The 22,671-nt window shown below is 36.0% G+C and overlaps 1 protein-coding gene across 4 annotated transcripts in view; it reads left to right on the top strand.

Moving 5' to 3' along the window:
- The window catches only part of GRIK2 (glutamate ionotropic receptor kainate type subunit 2), a 661,376-nt gene that overhangs the window by 294,280 nt on the left and 344,425 nt on the right, over positions 1-22,671 (top strand). For all 4 annotated transcript variants that reach the window (XR_007470694.1, XM_049695632.1, XM_049695633.1 and 1 more), the window contains 2 exons: positions 13,013-13,194; positions 20,189-20,242. Coding sequence is in view for 3 of the 4 variants with exons in the window: in XM_049695632.1 (XP_049551589.1) it covers positions 13,013-13,194; positions 20,189-20,242 (236 nt within the window). In the remaining variant the exon portion in view is untranslated. The remainder of the gene's footprint in view (positions 1-13,012; positions 13,195-20,188; positions 20,243-22,671) is intronic.

Raw genomic sequence — 22,671 nt, 5'->3', positions numbered from 1 at the left:
CAACACATGTTGCCTCACTTAAGGATGTAATTAAATTCAATGACAATTCTTCTTTATAAGAAATTCTGTCTCCAGAGAAATAGATAACAGAGAATGTGTACAGATACATGGTAGGACATTAGCAAAATCAAGGAAAAGGGGAGAGTGTAGAGAGAATGTCTCCTGCTGTTCTCTCATTTATGCTGATAGAGGCTAAAACACAAGACAATTTCCTTTCCACTAATACCCTTGACTATTTCAATGTCCCCTAGTGTATCACCCACAAATTCATCCTTGGGTACATAACCAAAGTGATCTTTTAACTGCAAAATTTGTTCATGTCATTTGCCTTAATTTATTCAGTGATTCCATAGTGGGCAGGGGAGGCACACCTAACTTCCCAAGTCCCCCAACTTCCTCACCCTTAGGGGTGGAGCCAAGGCTAATGTTCATACCTTAGGGTTAAGTCAGTGCCCCTGGCTACAGTTGATTAGATCAAGGGTTAACACAGCTGGGCCAATTAGATCCTCTCTCCAGGAATTTTGAGTTGGGACCAAGAGAGATTAGTTGGTTCCTGCCAGCTGCTGAATGTATAACAAATAAACTCAGGAGAGAATTTGAAGCATGGCCATGTCTCCTGTGTGAACTGTGAAGAATAGAAAACTGGTCTCATTAGAAAGACCAGAATGAAGCAGACACATAAAAAAGAACGGAAGTGAGAGATGATGATATCTTAATAACCTTGCTCCTACTTGTTTCTGTTTCTAAGGAATGACTGAATTCCCACATTGGGGTTTCATGAAACTACCTGAATTTTTCTAATAATTCTTCATTTCTGCTTAAGCCAGCCTGAATTTTTTTTTTTTAATACTTGAAACTATGAAGTTTCTTCACTTAGAAAGTGCATTCTAATATGGTGCCCTTCATAACTGGTTCTTGCCTATTACTGGTCCAGCTTCACCTCCCACTTTGTTACAGCTTATATTCAATTTTCCAGCAGTACCCACCAAATAACTCACATGATTTTTGAACTTCCCATACTCTCATATCATCAGATTTTCTACCTGCAGTTTCCTCTTCCTACAAGTACATCCATCCTTTTCCACCTGCCAAATGGTTACCCCTCCTTAGACATTCTATCCCGACCACTTCCATTGTACTTTAGAGACTCTCATATTATTATACATAATTCATTGTAGAAAAATGATTTGCATGTCTATCGCCCCACTATCCTATAATCTCATAGATGGCAAACATCTACTGTTTATGGTTTGGTATTTCACTTCTGCGTTCCCAGTTCAGTTCACATAATATGTGCTGTCATGTGTTCCTGATTTATTCACATCTTTCAACCTTTCATAAGATAAAATGTATGTTCCGTGAACACAGTTGCTAAAGGCATTGGTGGTTAATGGTATTCTTTTCTGGAGCAAAAAGATAAAGTAAAACCTGAGCTCCTGAAGAGTCACATTCTACTTGGCATTCTCACCAATACACAGTAGTTTTGGTAATTATTGTTAGTCACTGGCCCACCACAGAACATTTCTTAGGCTGTTTCATCAGTGTCAACTTTAAATCATATTTGATGTATACGGATAAAACCAGTAATAGCAGCATCCTGGGATAGAGCCAGAATAAGAGCTGTGAAGGATCATTTGCTGCTTCATAAGTGCACTGACCTGGACACAAGTGGGAATTAAAAAAACAGCAGGCTACCTAATCAGCCACCTGATTAGGTCTGGAGAGCTGAAGTTGGGTTATCACAAGCTGAGAGGGCAGGTAGAGTGACAGAAGGATGGGTGTACATTTTAGCAGGATCATCTTGAGACAAAGCAACCTGCAATGTGACCATCAGAAATGAACAATGAGGTGTGCCAGTTCCTCTGGGGGTGGGTCAGTAACATTGTCAGGACAGCAGGCAATGAAGTACCTATGATGAAGGATGAAGAATGCTGTGACGTAAGAGGAGAACTGCACAGAACTCCTGGTTTGCCTAGGACATTCCTGGGTAATGCTTGTTTTCCTGGACTAAATACTATGGACTTACCTCTACCTGCTTAGACTCTTTTTTTTTTTTAATTTTATATTGGAGTATAGTTGGTTAACAATGTCATGTTAGTTTCAGGTATACAGCAAAGTGATTCAGTTATACATATACATGCATCTATTCTTTTTCAAATTCTTTTCCCATTTAGATTATTACAGAATACTGAGCAGATTTCCCTGTGCTCTTAAAAGGGCCCCAGTTTGATAAAAAAGATCATACAGTGACTAATTATAAGCAACCACTGAATCAAAATATCAGCAAACTGTGGTCACAAACCAAAGTACAGTCATCCTTTTTAGAGAGTTTCTAAAGCATTGCTGTGATGTGTTTTTGGGTTGCCTTTGTTTGTGTGTTTACCCAGAATCCCTTTGAGGAAATCTTCTTAGTCTTTGGCTCATGCAAGCCTGGCTTTCTTCCCCCCAACCCCAAAACTCATCTAACTTCATCCCTCCTACTCCCACCAAATAACCCCAACCTGGGCCGGACAGAGTCCCTCGCAGGACTTTGGCAGAACTTTTGAGGCAGATTTCCTTATGAGTGTGAGATTCTGTTGGTCATCTGTGCCGTCAAGTGAGGAAATGTCAAGAGGTAATGAAGGCAACATAGAGGAGGAAAAAACTGAGCAACAAAGAGTTCCTGCCTCCAACCAGGCCCAGAGTTTATTTTCAGTTATGGGAAGCAGTGAACTCCATTTCTGCTCAGCGCAGTATGAATTAGATCTGCACATATTACCAAAAGAGCTCTGAAAAATACAACTGCCTTCTCATTAAACTGTCCAGCTTTTTACCTGCCCTGTCTCATTACACCAGGCAATCAGGCAATTAGCACTCAGAATACACAACCCAGTATTTGGAAGACAAAGTCCTTATCTCCCATCCTGGCTCCAGCAACTTGCACCAGGAACATGGCTCTAAAGGCTGCTTGTCACAAGAATGGAGGTTGGGGGATTGTAGTGCATCCCCCGTTTTGAACTTGAGACTTCTGGTTATAGCTCTAAGACCCTGCCTAGTAAGACTGCACATCTAGATGGACTGGTTGTCTGGAAGTACAGTGTTTCCCTCAACTTGACCTAGAGAATCACAAGCCACTGATAATGTGTCTCATGCTTTAGAATTCTTTATGTATTGAGTCAAGCCTAAGGACTTCGGATTTCAATGGCCACTGAGCATATTTCCTCTTAACTGCCCTCATAGTATCCAGGCCTATACTAACTAAAACTGTTCTGTATGTTCCTGGCTTCTTCATTCCCACCTTTCCATCTTAAAAGATCCAGAGTACTGACTCACCAGACTTATGAAATAAACACCATAGGCTATGAATTTCTACTGGCTACACCTGGATATAAAAATATGTAAGGGCAGTGCTACTTAGGAAGCTTTTACAGTCCATTTGAGAGATCATAATAGCTCAATCCAGTGTATTAAAAGTAGTAAGAGTTGACAGCTTTTTATGTACATTTGAAGGTAGATTTGATAAGATTTTCTAATAAATTGGATGTGAGGTGTGCTAGAAAGAAAGGATTAAAGATGACATCAAGGTTTTTGGCCTATCTGGAATGATAAGGGGTTGCCCTTATCATAGGTGGGGACAATCGAAGGAGGAACACGTTTGGAGACTGAGGAGATGAAGAGGCAATTTTGGAATGCTTTTTAGTATTTACTGTACATCAAGGTAGAGATGTTACTTTATTCAGGAGACCCCAAGATCACCCTCAGGTTTAATAATTCACTAGGACAACTCACAGAATGACCAAAAGCTGTTATACTCACTGTTACAATTTATGACAACAGTTTATGACAAGGATACAGAATAAGTTCAGCCAAAAGAAGAGGCACACAGGTCCACACTCAGGTTCCAGTCGTCTTCTCCCAACAACTGGATTTGTAGGCAGTACCAACTTTTCCAGGCAACAATGAGTGACAGTAGGCATGGAGTATTACCAACCAAGAAAACTCACTGGAGCCTTGGTGTCCAGAGTTGTAACTGGCGCTTGGTCACGTAGACACAGTTGACCACTTGCTTGGCTGACCTGTAGGTCACTATCCCCTCCAGAGGTTTAGCTGATATCTCATGACCCTACCATAAATTACGTTGTTAGATATTCTGTGTGGTCCAAGGCCTCCAGATAAACAAAGTTCTCTTATTGGGGCTTACAGATTACCTCCCAGGAGGTAAGCGCACAGGCCAGACCTCTCTGTGGGTAAGGTTTATTCTTTACTATGCAACTGTCAAATAGGAAAGTTAATTTAAGCGTCTAGAGTTCAGGAAAGGGGTCGGCAAGAGATATAAATGTGGAAGTCATCAGCGTAAAGATGGAGTGTTAATTAGGTTCCTAGCAGGAAGCAGACTTCCCTTAGATACTTGAAATGAAGAGATTTTGATAGAGACCACTCACAAGGTTACAGGGAGGGTTCAGGGAGCAAATAGGGCCTGTTGAGGCACACATGTCACAGCAGTCTCTGAGTTCCAAGATAGTGGTTACCAGAAACTGATAAGAAGTGTTAAAATGTTCCAAGCACAGTACTAAGTGATTTCTGTGCATTAGCTCATTTGATTTTTCCTATATGGTTTATAATTACTATTATCACATTTTTACAGATGATAAAATCAAGTGTAAGATATTTAAATATCTTTGTCTATAGTCATTTAGTAGAACGTTAATGATGTGGCATTCATGTCTGCCCGATGCAGACTGCCATGCCACAATATGGTTCAGAAATTTGGCGTCATGATGCAACAGACAAGATTAACCTAAGAAAGGGTTTCATATATGTTTGAAAGGGTTTCAACCTTTGTCCATGACTAATCTGCTAAAGGTTATTCAGGGATTGCCAGTTAGTGATTTCCCACTTAGTCTTTCCTGGGAAGCTTCTGCTTTGCTAGATCAGTGTCGTGAGCCCTTGTGGTATGGGCTTTACAAATGGGAGCCAAGCAGAAAAAAACAAAAGCATCATGGCCAGATTCTCCTCGGAGGAGAAGGCAGGGCAGAGATAAATTAGTTTCCCAGGGAAATAGAAGTAGAGGAATAGTGTGTGTATGCATGTGTACCTGAGTGTACACACACACAAATACACTTGTACATGTATTATGTGTCAAACTGAGTTTTCAGGATTTGGAGGTGTTTTAGAAGAGAAAGAATATAGAATTTTAATAAGTTGCCTCAGACAATAAATTTATGCAAGTTTTAAATGTTTTCATGGGACTCTAAGTGTCAGAATTACTGTTTGGATTTTACTTATTTGAATGCATCGTGATTCAGGGTTGAACCATATGGATCCTGGCTTCAACAGAGAGCATGGTGCCTAAAATGTGTTGTCTGCACTGTATTATTTTCCATTCTGAAGCATAGAAAGGCTTTGCCATCAATAAAACAATATCGTGGATAGGATTTGGTGACACTAATACATAAGGAAGAGATTTTAATAGAGGGACGACCAATACATGGTGTTACCATACCTGCCTACCCCACCACCCAGGTTCCATCCCTTATTGACCCATGTCCCTGATCACAGAACTGGTCTCAAGAATATTCTCAACACAGTGCTCCAGGAAGCCACCAATAATCAGTTGACCCTGGCATGTGAATTGAAACTCATTTGCCACTTGGTTTCTAATGTGTCAAGCTGAAGTGTTTTTACATATTTTCAGTTTTGAATGTATTAGGCTCAGTCATTCTTGAAATATACAACAAATTTCAAAAAGAGAGAAGGAAATTGCTCTCTGTAAGGTTAGTGTAGGATTTTAGGATTTTTCCAGGAAACCAGCCCTCTAATTTTACTTTACATAGCTTTCTCTCCCTTTTCCAAGAAGACGAAAACCACATTGGAAGTTTCCTCTCCTCTTTTCTTCTTCTCCCTTTTTTTTTTTTTCTGGATCCCACTTTTCTTTATTTTCTATCTTCCCTGTACTGTTGAACAAATTCACCTTGCCCCCAAGGAGAGGAGGGCTGACAAAAATTTGGAGACAGAATTTTTTTCAATGTCAATCTACCTCTCCTGTCAAAGCCATTTATGATTTTTCTTATTATGATTAGCTCCCTTCTCTATATTTACAGCATTACTGTACATTACAAGGTCCATAACTGGTATACATTCTATTTAGAACACTCTGTAGCACAAATAAAACATTCAATAAAAATAACTCCTTGAAATGTTATACTTGGCCTTTCAATGAATTGTCTTTTCTCAACTGAAAAAAAAAAAAAAAAAACTGACGATGATTGAATGTAGATGAGTCATTTTTAGGCAATGCATTTTGGGTAAGGGGAGTCTGGCCTGCACAAAGACCACATTATCTGGATTCTCCTTAAAAGCTAAATTGATGGCAACTTCTGAAAAGAGCATCTTGGACCTCTGTTGCCTGGAAGCTTAAGATACACCTTGATTTTAGGTACTGTAAAATAACTGACAGCAGAAAAAGCTTTAAGAAATGTACTCTCAGTGATAGAATTAGAGGGAATAGAATGTTACTCATCTACCAAAGTAAAGGGATAATTGCAATGTGGTGCTCTTCCTTATTAGAAGATTTTCAGGAACCCATCTGCCTGGATTGTTTCTTTTTTATTATCATTACATCAACTAATTACATTAGGGAAAAGGGGATATTATAATTAAAAGACTGTTTTAAGGCATTATAATTCTACTCTTTCATTAAATAACTTAACCAGGTGCCAAATTTGTTAAACTATATTTCTGAAAATTGTTGTTTGGAAATTATTTGTGTTAACCGTATTTTCAACAAAATAGATTTTGCCCTTTTATTTTATCTTATAGATGAGTCCTTTTATTTCTCCATTTTGACCAAAGAACCATACGATAGGACCACATATATACTATCCCAATTATTTTGAAAGGCTTACTTTTTTCCTAAAAGGGGGACAAACTGTTTCATTTTACAGAACATGCATATTTACTTGTATATGATGGAGGGATTAGGGTAATCCTTTCTGAAATTGGCATTTTTGGACTGTAATACATTGCAGAGGAATGCTGGGGTAGGTAGGAAGATCGATAGCGATCCACAGCGGAAAGTGCTTAGCCAGTATTGTAAGTAAAAGACGTTCCTACTGTTTAAACCGTTTTTCCTGTGGATAAAAATCTCACCCACATATGTTAAATTACAGGGATGTCATCAGATAACTCAAGTAGGTGAGTAAACGTCCACTCTTTGGATGTCTTGAATGCATCTCCCATTTTGTCAGCCCTCCTCTTATTCTTTCAAGGTGTTCTGAATAACAGAATTCAGACAGGGATTTGTATGTAAGTGTCAGACAGTGGGGAGGGGAAAGGATCTACAATGGAAATATGGATAAAAGAGAAACAATAGCACTGGACAGAGCAATGAAGACTTAGAAGCCGAGAGAGGACTCTAAGCACCTGTGCAGGAGATGGTGGAAAGCCAGAATTTAAAAATCATGATTCTACTTTCAGTATTCAAACACCTCTCTAGATTTCTTCTCTCTGACTGAAATGCTGAACGATTTTGATTCCAAAAAGTGAATGTGAAAAGCATTAGAGAAACAAGTTTGGTATTAAAAAATGTAAAAGTCAAACTGTATGTCATGCAGTTAAAGACTGAATAAATACTATTATTCCAATCATTATATTTATACATGAAATGATGTCTTGTGCATAGTAGATATGCAGTAAATATATGTTGAATGAATGAATGAATAAATAAAGACAACATTTCTCTCAAATTCTCAAGTAAGAGATAACAGTTCCTACTAGCAACAGCTATTTTTTAAAAATTTTTAGCCCTTCAATATTATTCCTCAGGGAAGCTGGCAAACTGAAATCTCTTACATTAATGTCAGCAGGGATGTATATGTGTGAAGAGAATAAGTAAACATTTATTGTACCTGATACCTCAGTGGATTATCCACATGAATTCTTAAGACACTTGAAAACGCTTGGCAATATTTATACTTAGGGTGAACTCTACAAATGCTGTTTGTGGATTTTATACTTCTGAAAATTTCTATTTTCGAGTCAGTTGAGCTTTTTCAATTCAGAACTGTTGGGCTAATCCATAACTATATAGCTACTTTTTCTTTGGTAATGAGTTAATCTCAACATTTTGATTAAAATTTTGTTGTTGTTAGGTGTTCAGTTTATATGAGTGTCAAAATAACTTCCAAGAACAGATTTAGTAACCAGCACATTTAAAAAAAATAACTGTATTCTTTCCTTCTTAACCCAAATAACAACAATGAAAATTGCTACTTTTTGAGAATCTAATATATGCCAGTTCCTTTTCTGGTGTTTTATATATTAATTCATAGATGGTTTTACCCTATTATAGAGAAGAGGAAAATAAAACAGATCTAAGAGAGATACAATGTCTTGCATAAAGATCCACATATTATAGATTTTTGAACTGAGATTCACATTCAACACTCAGGCTATTGCGACTCTGATAGACTAAATCCCCCAAATTTACATTTGAGTCGCTCAAAATCTTGTGAGGTAAGTAAGCCAAGGGTAGCTTTCTTTTCTTTACTCATCCAAGGTTGGTATTAGATCAGTCTGCATTTATATAAATAACTTAATGAGAATAAGAGAAACTTAGAACTAGGAAAAATTTAGAGATAATCCAATTTAGTAATTTTTAGGCATTTTGGTTTTGGTAGCACTTTACACTCTTAATAATTACTGAGGATCTCTAAAAGCATTTATAATATGCTTATAAACATTTACCGTATTAGTAATAAAATTATAACATTTAAAAATATTAATTCATTTAATAATTGCAATAACAAATCTATTATCTATTCACATATCATATTTTAATGAAAAATACCTATATTTTCTAAAACAAAAATGTAATAAGAAGAGTGGCTTTGTTTTGCATTCTCGTAAGTCTCTTTACTATTTGGTTTAATAGGAGGTAGTTGGATTTTCATATCTACTTCCTCGTTCAATCTGCCATGACATCATCCATGTCTTGTAACCCCTAGAACACTCCACTGCACATGTGTGATTGAATGAAAGTAAAAAAGCCAAATAACCTCTTATTATTATTATGAAAATAACTGGACCTCAGGGACCCTCCTGATGGGGCTGTGGACCACACTTTGAGAACTGCTGCTCTAGATAAGACTCCTCCCATGACCTCACACTCTGGAAGCACTCTCTCCTCACAGATGCCCAAGCCAAACATCTGAGAAACCTCCCTGACTCAGCCCTTCTCCCTCACCAACCACTTATCATCTTTTCTCAAAAATCTCTAGTCCCTTTTTTTTTTTCTTAGATTCCATATATATATGTGTTAGCATACGGTATTTGTTTTTCTCTTTCTGACTTACTTCACTCTGTATGACAGACTCTAGGCAAAGTGGGAGAGTGGCATGGACATATATATATATATACACTACCAAACGTAAAATAGATAGCTAGTGGGAAGCAGCCGCATAGCACAGGGAGATCAGCTCCGTGCTTTGTGACCACCTAGAGGGGTGGGATAGGGAGGGCGGGAGGGAGACACAAGAGGGAAGAGATATGGGAACATATGTATATGTATAACTGATTCACTTTGTTATAAAGCAGAAACTAACACACCATAAAAAAAAAAAAATCTCTAATCCCTCCACTTCTTTCTCTCCCTACCGTCTTGACCTGAACACACACCTTACCCTTTCCCAACCTGCATTATTACAACTGTCTTCCAACTCTTCCTCCCGTTTTAGTTCTTCTCTTCTGTCCTCTGTAGTGAAAATCTGAGTGATTCTTTTGAGATGCAGATTCCAAGTGAGCATTTTCTACCACCCTTAAGTTAAGGGCCTTAACTCTAATGTAAAATACAAGGGCATCCTAAGCATCCCTGCCTTCTTCTCAAATTACACTTGTCAGCACTTCTTCCTTGCTTCTTAAGATTCTTTGCCCATGCTCTCTCACCTCCACGCCAGTATAAAAGCTGTCTTTTCTTCCATCCATTCCTTCCATTCTTTCTTTTTATTTAGGTATGAACTTAGACATCACCTCCTTTGAGATAATTTCCCTGAACACTCCCACTCTGAGTTAGGTGATCCTGCTATATGCTTCTTCAACCATCTGTACTTTCCCTATCAAAACAGTATTGCCATTTTTCATTTATAATTGCTTGCTTAGTAGCATTTGTCCCCCTGTGTATTTTTAGCATGGTATGGGCAGGAAATTTGTCTATTTATATATTTCATTGTCTCCTCAATGTCTAGAACAATGCTTGACCTACAGTAAAAATTTAATAAACATTTGATGCATAAGTAAATGAATGTCTTTTTTTCTCTCTCTTATTCCTACAGTCAGTTGTATTTACAGTTTTTTAACTCACTCTTCCTAATGAAGTTGGAAATCATTCTTTAATTGTTTTATTGTCTTATGCTACTAGTTAATACTAGTAGTATTAACTACTAGTTAATATAAAATAGTTATTATCCTACAATATAGCTATCAAAGGGTATCTCTCATAAGACACTTATCTGAAACCAGACCTATCTTTGGAAATTGGCCACACTCTTTGAATATCTCACCTGGAAAGATTGTTAAAAATGTACATGCAGGAGTCCTCTCGCCTGAAGATTCTTATTAGGTTGTTTAGATTGTACCCAAGCTTCACAGGTTACTATCATACCTTCCAAAGTTTGGGAGCCACTGCCTTACAGCAATTATATTCAGGTTTATTTATAAAAAGTAGTTAAACAATGTTACTACCCTTTAAGAATTTATTCTAATTTAGTTACAGAGTACTCCCATATGTAAAGAAATGTATAGCCTTTTATAGATGTTTTACAGGATTTTATAAGCCCAATGTTAAATGCTGCTACAATTAAGCAGGTGTTATAAATTCAAATATTTGTTTTCATCTTTGTACAGTTCAGTGTTAACATCTGTACTCATTATATACATAATTCCCTAGACTGAATTGTATCATGTTTAACGGGTATATTTGATATCAATTAACATGTAACATTTATTTTACTAATAGTATTATACTGTGTAATTTATGCAAATATTATCTGTAGGATTTTATATATCAAAATTTTAAAACAACTTACAATGAAGTAAACTTTATGGGACAATGTTTTATTTAATGAATTCATTTAATTTTTTATAATTTTATTTATTATTATTTTTTTGGCTGCAATGGGTCTTCGTTGCTGCACATGGGCTTTCTCTAGTTGTGGCGAGCGGGGGCTACTGTTCGTTGTGGTGCACGAGTTTCTGCTTGCCATGGCTTCTCTTGTGTGGAGCACGGGCTCTAGGCACATGGGCTTCAGTAGTTGTGGCACATGGGCTCAGTAGTGGTGGTTCGCAGTCTCTAGAGCGCAGGCTCAGTAGCTGTGGTGCATGGGCTTAATTGCTCCAAGGCATGTGGGATCTTTCCAGACCAGGGATCGAACCCGTGTCCCCTGCATTGGCAGGTGGATTCTTAACCACTGTGCCACCAGGGAAGTCTGGTGGGACGATATTTTAAAAGCAAAAGATACTATATATTTATGAATTTACATGTTTTATCTTGCATGTCTCAAGGATAAAAATACTGAAAATTAGTCATGTTAATTTTATAACTATGTTGCAACATATTAAAGTGTATATAGCATTACATGTCTAAGAGGATCTATTATTTATTTAAAAACTGAATGAAAAAAAAATTCCTAGAATTAGATTTTATTCTTTATATCTCATATGTTATTTTAATACACAGTAGATTTTTAGTCATAGTAAGATTCTTTTAATTCCTGTTTCCAAATAGAGTTATATATATATAATAAAGAGAGTATGTGTGTGTGTGTGTATATATATATATATATATATATATAGAGAGAGAGAGAGAGAGAGAGAGAGAGAGAGAGAGAGAGTTCCAGATAGTTATTTACAAATATTTTCCTTTATAATTGTTTGTCATAGTAATATTTATGAAGGTAGTTTTTCAGGAAAGATAGAAGTAGAGTTTTAGAAATATAAAGATGAGATGGAAAAAGGGGTAAATAAGAAGGAAGAGGGGAGAAGGGGAAAGGAAATTGCTTAATTCTGTCCAAGCTAATAGAATTGTATGATCCTTCTTTTCTTATCATACTCTTATATATTGGATCTTTTATATCAGTTTTTAAGGGGTTTCATTAATTAGAAAGTTTCTATAAAGGAATAAATTCATTGATTTGTCTCTGTTATTTAAAAATGCATAACAGTTTAATGACCTATTGAAAATGGACCTATTAATTTGATATATTTTTGAAACATATAATCAGGAGCTACTTTTCTAGGAAAATGTTTGCTTTATTAGTAATTTCTGTGGTTATATTTATTTCTGAAGAAATACAGAATGATACAAATAAAAACAATACAAAGGAAAGTTTTATTTCTTAAAATAATTTAATTACACTTCTGGCTATTTAGTCTTTTTATTAAGAAAAGTATATCACTCTTACATATACACCAAATTACTATACCATTACTTGTGAACAAAAACAAGAAACAATAACCAAAGTTTGTAATAATAGAGAATAATTACATAAATTATGTCCACTAAAACTTAATTGGACAAACTAGAACAGTAATCACTAACTTACAATGACCTATAAGACATTGTCACAAAACAATTATTGATGTAAAATACAAAAAAAAACCCTCTATGTATATATGTGCAAATACATAGGAAGTATATGGAGGATAATATTTCAAGCCATCAACAGTGACAACCCACTGGGAGTAGAATTAGGATAGAGAGGGAAACATTTATTTTAAATTATTTTATCTATTTTAATTATTTACATTAACTTACAGTCATGTATGTCTTTCATACTTTGAGAAATACCCTAAGAATTTGAGAAGTGATTTTAACAAAAATAACTGGGGATTGGGAGTTCTGAAGTAGGAATTTCAATGGTCACGTCATGACGTACACATGTACATGGTCAAGGAAATCAGACACTGTGGTATGTTTTGTGATTCTATGAACTACTCTGTTTTTTCTGTAACATTCTATTTTTTTTCTTTTCCATTAAAGGTCTCATTCGCTTGCAGGAGCTCATCAAAGCTCCATCAAGATACAATCTTCGACTTAAGATCCGTCAACTACCTGCTGATACAAAGGATGCAAAACCCTTACTAAAAGAAATGAAAAGAGGCAAGGAGTTCCATGTCATCTTTGACTGTAGCCATGAAATGGCAGCAGGCATTTTGAAACAGGTAATCTTTAAATTATTTAAGTTCTTAATTCCTTTATTAAATTTGAGTTTGAAATTTTTTTTTACATCTTTATTGGAGTATAAGTGCTTTACAATGGTGTGTTAGTTTCTGCTGTATAACAAAGTAAATCAGCTATACATATACATAGATCCCCATATCTCCTCCCTCTTGCGTCTCCCTCTGACCCTCCCTATCCCACCCCTCTAGGTGGTCACAAAGCACTGAGCTGATCTCTCTGTTCTATGCAGCTGCTTCCCACTAGCTATCTATTTTACATTTGGTAGTGTGTACATGTCATTGCTACTCTCTCACTTTGTCCCAACTTCCCCTTCCCAGTCCCCCTCAAGCTGTGTCTTCAAGTCCATTCTCTACGTCGGCGTCTTTATTCCTGTCTTGCCCCTAGGTTCTTCAGAACCTTTTTCTTTTTTTAGATTCCATATATATGTGTTAGCATAGGTATTTGTTTTTCTCTTTCTGACTTACTTCACTCTTGTGACAGACTCTAGCTTCATCCACCTCACTATAAATAACTCAATTTTGTTTCTTTTTATGGCTGAGTAATATTCCATTGTATATATGTGCCACATCTTCTTTATCCATTCACCTGTTTATGGACTGTTAGGTTACTTCCATGTCCTGGCTATTGTAAATGGTGCTGCAGTGAACACTGTGGTGCATGTATCTTTTTGAATTATGGTTTTCTCAGGGTATATGCCCAGTAATGGGATTGCTGGGTCATATGGTAATTCTATTTTTAGGTTTTTTAAGGAACCTCCATACTGTTCTCCATAGTGGCTGTATCAGTTTACATTCCCACAACAGTGCAAGAGGGTTCCCTTTTATCCACCCTCTCCAGCATTTATTGTTTGTAGATCTTTTATGATGGCTATTCTGACCGGTGTGAGGTGATACCACATTGTGGTTCTGATTTGCATTTCTCTGATGATTAGTGATGTTGAGCATCCTTTCATGTGTTTGTTGGCAATCTGTATATCTTCTTTGGAGAAATGTCTATTTAGGTCTTCCACCCATTTTTGGATTGGGTTGTTTGTTTTTTTGATATTAAGCTGCATGAGCTGCTTGTATATTTTGGAGATTAATCCTTTGTCAGTTGCTTCATTTGCAAATATTTTCTCCCATTCTGAGGGTTGTCTTTTTGTCTTGTTTATTTATTTATTTATTTTTTGGCTACACTGTGTGGCATGTGGGAATCTTAGTTCCCCACCAACCAGGGATCAAACCCATGCCCCCTGCTGTGGAAGCATGGAGTATTAACCACTGGACCGCCAGAGAAGTCCCCTGTTTTTTTGTTTTTTAAATCAAAGTGTTATTGTTACACAGTCGGTTTAAAAAAAAAAGCCAGAGAAGTCACCTTGATGTGATTTTCTGATAAAAAGTCTAAGTACTTTAATTAATTGTCTTAAAAGAAAAGTAATATAAATATTGATGATCTTTAAAGCACATTGAATATCCGAGGTTCCTTTCAAATGGCTAAAATGCCGTTTGTTAATGTGAATATTGATCAATGAAGTAGATATTTCTGTTTTGTGCTGAAATGAGGGAATAAACTTCAAATCAACAATTAAGCAGCTCAACCATTAAAATCAACTAGTAAGAAAGAGAAAAAAAAAATGTTCTTTACCTGTCATGTACGCTCAGATGCCTTACACATTTGATCTTATTTAATTATCACCATAACCAAATGAAGTAGGGACTAGCTCCACTTTACAGACAAAGAAACTGAGTCTCAGAAAGATTAAGTAGCTTGATCAATGTCCATCATTGATCAAGGAAATAGCAGAGGGATTTATATTTCTCTTAGTGATGTTAGGAAGTATTCATTTCAGAATAAGCATTGCCTACCTAAAAAGATAATTCTAAATCAATCAAATGAAACAATTCATAGCAGTAAAACCTCTTACTATTACTTCAGCACTATTCAGGCCTAACAGCACACTGGAAAACAATTATTATTAGCTCATATCTTATATATGAGGGGATTGATGTAAGGGGTTAAATAGCTAGTACAAGGCTGTACTATGTAGTAGAGCCTGAATTTGAACACAAGTCTTTGGACTTTGTTTTTTAAGCTCTTCTATACACACTGCCTGACTGGAGATTAGCCACCTGTCTTGAAACCTCTCAAATGTAGGATAAAATATCTCTACTAGAGAGTTATGCAGATTCAGATGTCAAATTATATCTCATAAAATATAACTACCAACAGTAAATGTCTGTTATAACATGGTTAGTTTATTAAGCAGATGTTTATCCAATCTTCCAATATGATGTTGGTTTCACTACAGTAAAATATTTAATTGGATTTGGAAAATTGCTCTAGTGTTATATTTGAGTAATAAAGAATATAAGGGTGGTTGTTGTTGTTTGGTTGGGTCTTTTTGGGAACAAAATGATGCGATAAAGTAAGCACTGGAATCTAGAATAGGGATTTGTTTTTCATTTAATACCAAACAATTCTTGGTCACATTTAGAATACACAGACTTGGAAAGGATACCTTTCCTTTATGCCTGGAGTGAGTATCGCTGTACTATCTGTCAGTGACAAATAATAGGCTTTTGGTAAGCTTTCTCTAGGCCTCCAACAAGTATATAGGTGATCAGTTGTCTTGTCTCTAGAGTAACTAACTCTGACTTACTTTGCTGTTTGAAAGGTGAGAGTATCCATCACCTTTAATAATAGAATTTCCATTCTGGCTTCTAGTTGATATATCCCTTATTTCATACTTGTTTTCTGATGTGTAACCTGCTATTTGCAAAACGAAAACAGAATTAAAGTAGTATCTAAAATATATACAACAGTAAAATTATATAATTTTAACAAGATTAGTAGGTGAAAAATCAGAACGGAGGGGAAATGAGAATATGAAAGTTAAGTTGAAGTCAGAGTAACACTATTGCACAGAATGCATGCTTTTTGATCCTGTAACACTGGCAGACCACACATGGTGGGATTTTTTTAAAACTTACCTTGTCCCAGAGAGCATTTATCTCATATTTGGATCTTAGCTACTCTAGAAACCAATTCAAAAAGAAAGTAAATAGCTTCTTTTTTGTAACTGCAGCAGTACATTTAATAGGACTCCATTTTATGATTTATGAAATTTTTCTGAGATTCCTCAATGTTGGCTAATGATCACACTCCAAAGAAATGGTACAAGAGTTGAAGATAAGACACAAATGGGCTTTCAGCTTGTCTGGCTTAATCCAAGAACAAATATTAGGAGTATCAAGAAAAAGAGATGTTTGTTTGTTTTATTTAAACTGACTGAGCTCTTACTGAATAGTGAGCAACCATGGATTTGAAGTTTTCCTGCCTGAGAGCTTTAAAAGTGAGTGAAGCCTGGGCTTGGCGAGATTTCCTCTGAGGCAAATCAAGGGCACTCATTGGCATACATGTCTTAATAGCAAAAGATTCCACCTCTACTCAGATTTGTCAAAGAGAATCCTCCATGGCAGGGCCAGGATGCTGTGGAGTAAAGTCTCACAAAGACATTCTGTCACAGAAAAAAATAGCAACCAAGGACTTTAAAGTCCATATCAGAGAGTGTGAAATCAAATTTTTAGCCTGGAAAAATGTAAAAGCAGATACAAAGAAACTGCTACAGCAGCAAGAAGTAAAATATAATAAAATTTTAAGAAATACGTATAAAGTCTAACCCCTCCGATTGTTAACCTTAAGCAATGTAACGTCCAGATATAACCTGAAGGATAAACTGGTTGCAAAGTATATGCCTGGATAACTGCATGTGTTAATTTGTCATATGGCATTGTTAACGCTACATCAGTTAAATGTTGGGAAATTCTAACAATATTTTGATTTGGGAAAAAATTATTCCGTGGTATTTCTTTCCAGGAGGGGTGACGTGGCACAAGCAATTTTCTTTTGTGGCCACTCTTATTTATACACAAGAAGATAATAATTCAGAAGCACTAGTAGCAAGACATAAATGCTATAATTAAAAGAAGGTCCAGAACAAGTTCTTTTTTAATTCCCATTGGAAATTATTAACTCACCTTTCAAGAGAGTATCCCCTTTGTTCACTTTTGTTCATGTTAGAGTATAGGTACTCCATCAAAAATAACTAAACTTTTCTACTTAGATCTAAGTTCGTAGTCCATACTGACTCTTGTTTTCAGAATCAAAGACTGAAGGGAGGTCAGTGAAATGCTCACACAGTCCTCAGTTATCCCTTAAAGGTTTCTTTTCAACGTAATGAAGAAGAAACCTGGGGCTGGTGCAGAACACCATTTTCTTAACCACCTCCCACCCTCGCCTCCAAAACACAATTTCCAGGATTGGGCTGAGATTCCCAGGTTTTCGAATTATCAAGGAGGAAACAGCCAAAATTTTAGAATGTATAGATCCTAAATGGATCTATATCTTTGGGAATATAAAATATGCCACTTTATAAAAGGCATAGATTAAAAAAAATTTAAAAAAAAAAAGGCATAGATTATGCTCTATATCCAAGCTCCAAGAGTTAGAGACCTGGAGTTTATTTTCACTCACTGTCTCAATTTGTTGACTCATTTATTCATTCTTATTATGTCTTAGTTTTTTCACCTGTAAAATAAGTATAATAATAGGACCTACGTCATAGGATTTTTAATGAGGCCTAAATTGATTAAGATGTGCAGTGTGCTCAGAATAGTACCCAGCACTTTTTAGGCATTATGTGTTATTTATAGTTATACATCTGAATCGCTGTTTCTTTCATTTATCCCAATCGATATTTCTATGCCTACTGAGTTGGTAAAGTAACAAACATCGACAAGGGTAATGCTGAACTCTCATTGAGTAGTTCTGAAGTTGTGAGACCTTTAACACATATCCATCAGGAACAATGAATACCTTCTACAAAGATAATCTTGTAAATTTTTATTTAATAAGAAAAATTTTCTCTTATTTTGCTTAAATGCAAATTTATCAGAGAGTTATTGGCTCATGTAATTTTTATCCATTCAGGAAATATTATTTGTTTCCTAAAAGTTGTACATCCAATTCAGTTGTGTGTGGGGGGGTGTTCCCCATACCACAGGCAGTGCTCTGATGCCAGCACATTGTCCTACAACCCAATCCAGTTCTCACAGCGTCTATCCAGAGGTAGCATCCGATTCTGCAGGTTAAGGGCTTAGTCCTACAAGACTGTTTCCCCACCTCCCCCGCTTCGGACATGAACCACAAGTCCAGGTAATCACTTGTGCTTCTGACCCACCGGCTATAGATTGGAGGTTCCTACAACCCCCTCGTTAGGTTCGATTAATTTGCTAGAGCAACTCACAGAACTCAGAGAAACATTTTACGTACTAGATTCCCGGTTTATTATGAAAGGATGTAACTCAGTAACAGCCAGATTGGAAGAGATGCAAGATACAGGGCAAGGGCAAGGAGCTTCCTCGACCCTTCTGAGTATGCCACTCTCCTCGCACCTCCACATGTTCACCAACCTGGAAGCTCTCCAGATCCTCTCCTTTTGGGTTTTTCTGGTGGCTTCAGTTCATAGGCATGATTGATTAAATCATTGGCCATGGCGATTGAACTCAGTCTCCAGCCCCTCTTCCTTCCCAGGAGGTCACCGGGGTAGAACTGAAAGTTTCAACCTTCCAATCATGAGATTGCTTTCCCCTGGCAACCAGCACCCACCCTCCCATCTTAGGGGATTTTCCAAAGTCACCTCATTTGACATAAACTCAGTTGTGGTTGAAAGGGGCTTGCTAAGAATAACAAGACACCCATTTCACCTTTATGGCTCTGAAGCAATTTCAGGAAGTGAAGAAAAGAAACCAAATATTATAACAAAGATGTTCCCATTGCTTTTATTGTTTGGGAAATTCTAAGAGTATCTGGAGTTTTGTGCCAGAAATGGGATGAAGACCAAATACATATTTCTTATTATAAATTACAGTATCACAATTCCTAAGTTCCTTTCCTCTGCTCAGTTCTTTGATGCTACCTATCATTAACAAATGTTTCTCCCTTTAAAAAAAATACATTTCATATATCCCAAAATTTTTCACAAACATTTATCTTTTCTTACTGAACAGCTAATGCTGTGGAAATACACATTTTATTGTAGCTAATTGGTTAATACCTACCTATGGGTATGGAATACAAAGGATGTAGCTGGGGCAGCTACTTAGTAAACCAATTTGAGTAGTTAGTAGTTTGTGGAAGAACATTAGATGCACCTGAGAATACTTGTTTCCTACTAAGAGCTCTTCATTCAGCTCAAAAATGCATCATTTTTCAATTATCATCACCAGCTACTGTTCACTGATAAATAGCTATTTCTAAAGGATTCTGTATTTTCAGAGAGGAAATTGACACTTCTTATGACTGGGAGTTCTAACCCAAAAGTCCTTGTTTTAAGACTGATAGTCTAAAATTGATGAGGACTTTAGAAGTGTGAAATAAAACATAGTAAATTTCAATTGTTCATTAATAAAAAATAAACTTGCCTTTATCTGTACAGTGGTGATTTACATTTGCTTCATTAATACTAAGAAAACGTCTCTAAAATGCTAAAAAAAATTCCTGTTGGTATTGTACTTTGGAGCACTGTTTTCCTAATTGAGTAATACTTTTCAACAAAATAAAATGGTGTTCCTTATTATGGAATTTGTAGTGAAGATATTACAAATATAATGAACTAAGATTTGCTCATTTGAGGTTTTGTTTCAAATTTAATGCCTCTTTTAATATGTAAAACATAAGCTTTACAATTGCAAACATTCAATTAATAGCTTTTCTATCAAGAGAATTGGTTCAGAAATTCCTTTGTAACCACTAATCTTCTTTAACTATGGAAAAAAGATTTAGTTTGACCCAATTTTAATGTAACCTGAATACTATAGGCTGATTCTTCATTACATTCTGCTATTTTCATCTCACTTGTCTTATTGACATAATGTATTTCATCTAACGTGTACCTTCAATATTAATATTTTAATATTTTTATTTTTTACTTCGTAGGCATTAGCTATGGGAATGATGACAGAATATTATCATTACATCTTTACCACACTGGTAAGTAATTTATTAAAACATAAAGATAATGCTCTAAATTTTCTTATAATGAATTTCAGGATGAAAAATGGGTTTTTGAGTGGGAAGAAGTAATATAATACTGGCACTTTTGAAGTTATGATTTATTTTATTTTGATAAAACCCAAGAGGAATTATCATCATAGAGAACTAATGATTCTTGGTGGGAAGCTGATGATTTTGAAATAATATCGTTTCAGATATTAATTCAAAATAATGTCTTATTTTTATATTGCTTAGAGGACTTTCAGAACATAATGTATTTTAAAATTAGTTTGCTGAGAAATCAATGTTTTAGAAAAGCACAAATTCTTATGTTGTTAGCTCTATTGACTTAACCGAAATCAGGTTTATCGAAGCTGCTCCTTTAGTAGATTAAATTTCCCATTCTGTTTTTGCATATGTTAAGTTGGATTTTTTAAGTAAATATGATATAATTTGCAATTAGCAAATTGAATGTTACCCTTATCTTTTGTCTTTACGTAACCACTACAGTTTTTTCTCAATATGCATGAAAATCTGACATTCTTTTTTTTTTTATCAAACCTACTTACCCTTAGCTCTATTTCTTTACCAATACATTATCCTAGTTTTCCTTCCACTGTGAAACAGCTATCTGTCTCTGTCACTATTTCCTGCCCATCCCCCCAATATGAGAGTATCTCCAAGTTTGGGCATGTATCTTATTTTCTTTTTTCCTCTTCAATTATTTGCTTCAGAACTGGTATGTACTTAGAGCTTCAATTATGACCTTTGTTCAAATGAGATCTAAATGTCTATCTGTAATATTCCTGAATTGTTGTATATCGCTGCGTTGCAGAACGTTTTCTAATCGTTGTGGCATTAAGATAATTTCAAGTTATTTAAACCTTAATGTATTTTCCTCTGAAGTGACTCATCTTCTGACTCTTCCTTCAAAACTTCCACTGTCTCTAACTCCTGTATTCCCAACAAAATGCCACTGATTTTTTCTCCATAGTGTCTGTAGTATGCATCTTCTCCTTTCCCACAATGACCAGTCTAACCAATGCTCTCTCTTTGTTAACTCAAAAGTTTTCCAATTGATCTCTTTGCTTTTAGGAGTCTTGAAGTTACCAGATTAAATGACTAAAATTTAGTAATTGGTCTAAATTACTAAATTTTAAATCTAAATTGATCACAATAGCTTCTTGTAAAAACAACTCTTCTTCAATGAAGATGCTTCACACAGTAGGTTGTATTTTACTGATAAATACTAAGGCTAACTCTGCTCTATATCTGTATCACTTCCCACCGGGCAACTTTTTTGCAGCCTGTGAGAAAGTTAGTGATGGGCTGGTGGAGAGTGAGTGGAAGCCTTCACTCGTCAGCAAATTATATTTCAATGCTGTTGAAACTCAGTTCTACCATAATCATAAGATTTTAGGGAAATCGAAAGCATCTCTTAATAAGGAAAAAAATGGAAAAAAAAACTAGTTTAGTATATGTAGGATTCATCTAGCCTATAATTGAAGGTCCTTTTCAGTTTGATTCTAACCTAACTTTCCTATTTTCTTTTGCCGCTGTTCTCCCTCATGAATTCTCTTATAGCCAAACTGATTTAGGTCAGTCTCCTGAGTAGACTTTATATTTTCTAATTTTTGTATCGCTACTGACATTTTGGTCTCCTTTTGTCTTTTGACTATCAAGAGCATGGCCATTCTTTAATGGCAGCTCAGATCCCATCTGCTCTGTGAAGTTGTTCTTTACCATAAAAATTGAAAATCATTTGTCTTGCTTCTGACTCTTTGCACCTGACTCTTTGCACTTATCACTTGTACTCTTTTGCCCCTTAGCATATATTGTACTACGTTTTATATATATATATATATATATAGCCAGAGAGAGAGAGAGAGATAATCTCCTTGGCTAGATTGCAAATGTTGAAAACTAAAAACCTAAAAGTTCCTTATATTTTTCACAGCACAGAATAGAGCTCAGGCCAACGTCAGCTTCTCTTCACTGAATTTTGCTTCTATAATCTAGTCGGTACAGCTGTATGAGCAAGCTGTGCCCAGGACCAATGGCATTGATCTTACCCTGGCTCTCAGTAGTTCTCAATGTTGTCTGTAAGATCTAAGGAATAGCTAATGCCAACTCAATGGGGGCAAAAGTCCCACATACTGCATGTTCTCATGGTGACATCCGACTGCCCCGACAGCTTTGGCCTCCTATCTCCTGGGCAAATCCAGAGCACTCACTATATATAGAGTAGAAAGGGCAACCAAAATCTGAAGTGTTCCTTATGGGGGAGTTGCTAGATAGGGTATAAGACAAAAGAACTACAAGAGTTCTTGTAACCAATAAGGCCAGTTTTGTTAACTTTTTTCCTCAGCTTTGATATAATTTTCATTAGTTAGAAGCTATATTTCATGATCTGTTTCTTAAAAAAA

Source organism: Orcinus orca, chromosome 12, assembly GCF_937001465.1.
Source record: "Orcinus orca chromosome 12, mOrcOrc1.1, whole genome shotgun sequence".
NCBI classification, from domain to species: domain Eukaryota; kingdom Metazoa; phylum Chordata; class Mammalia; order Artiodactyla; family Delphinidae; genus Orcinus; species Orcinus orca.
The sequence above is the reverse complement of the archived record's forward strand: the minus strand, read 5'-3'. Positions and strand labels throughout refer to the sequence as shown.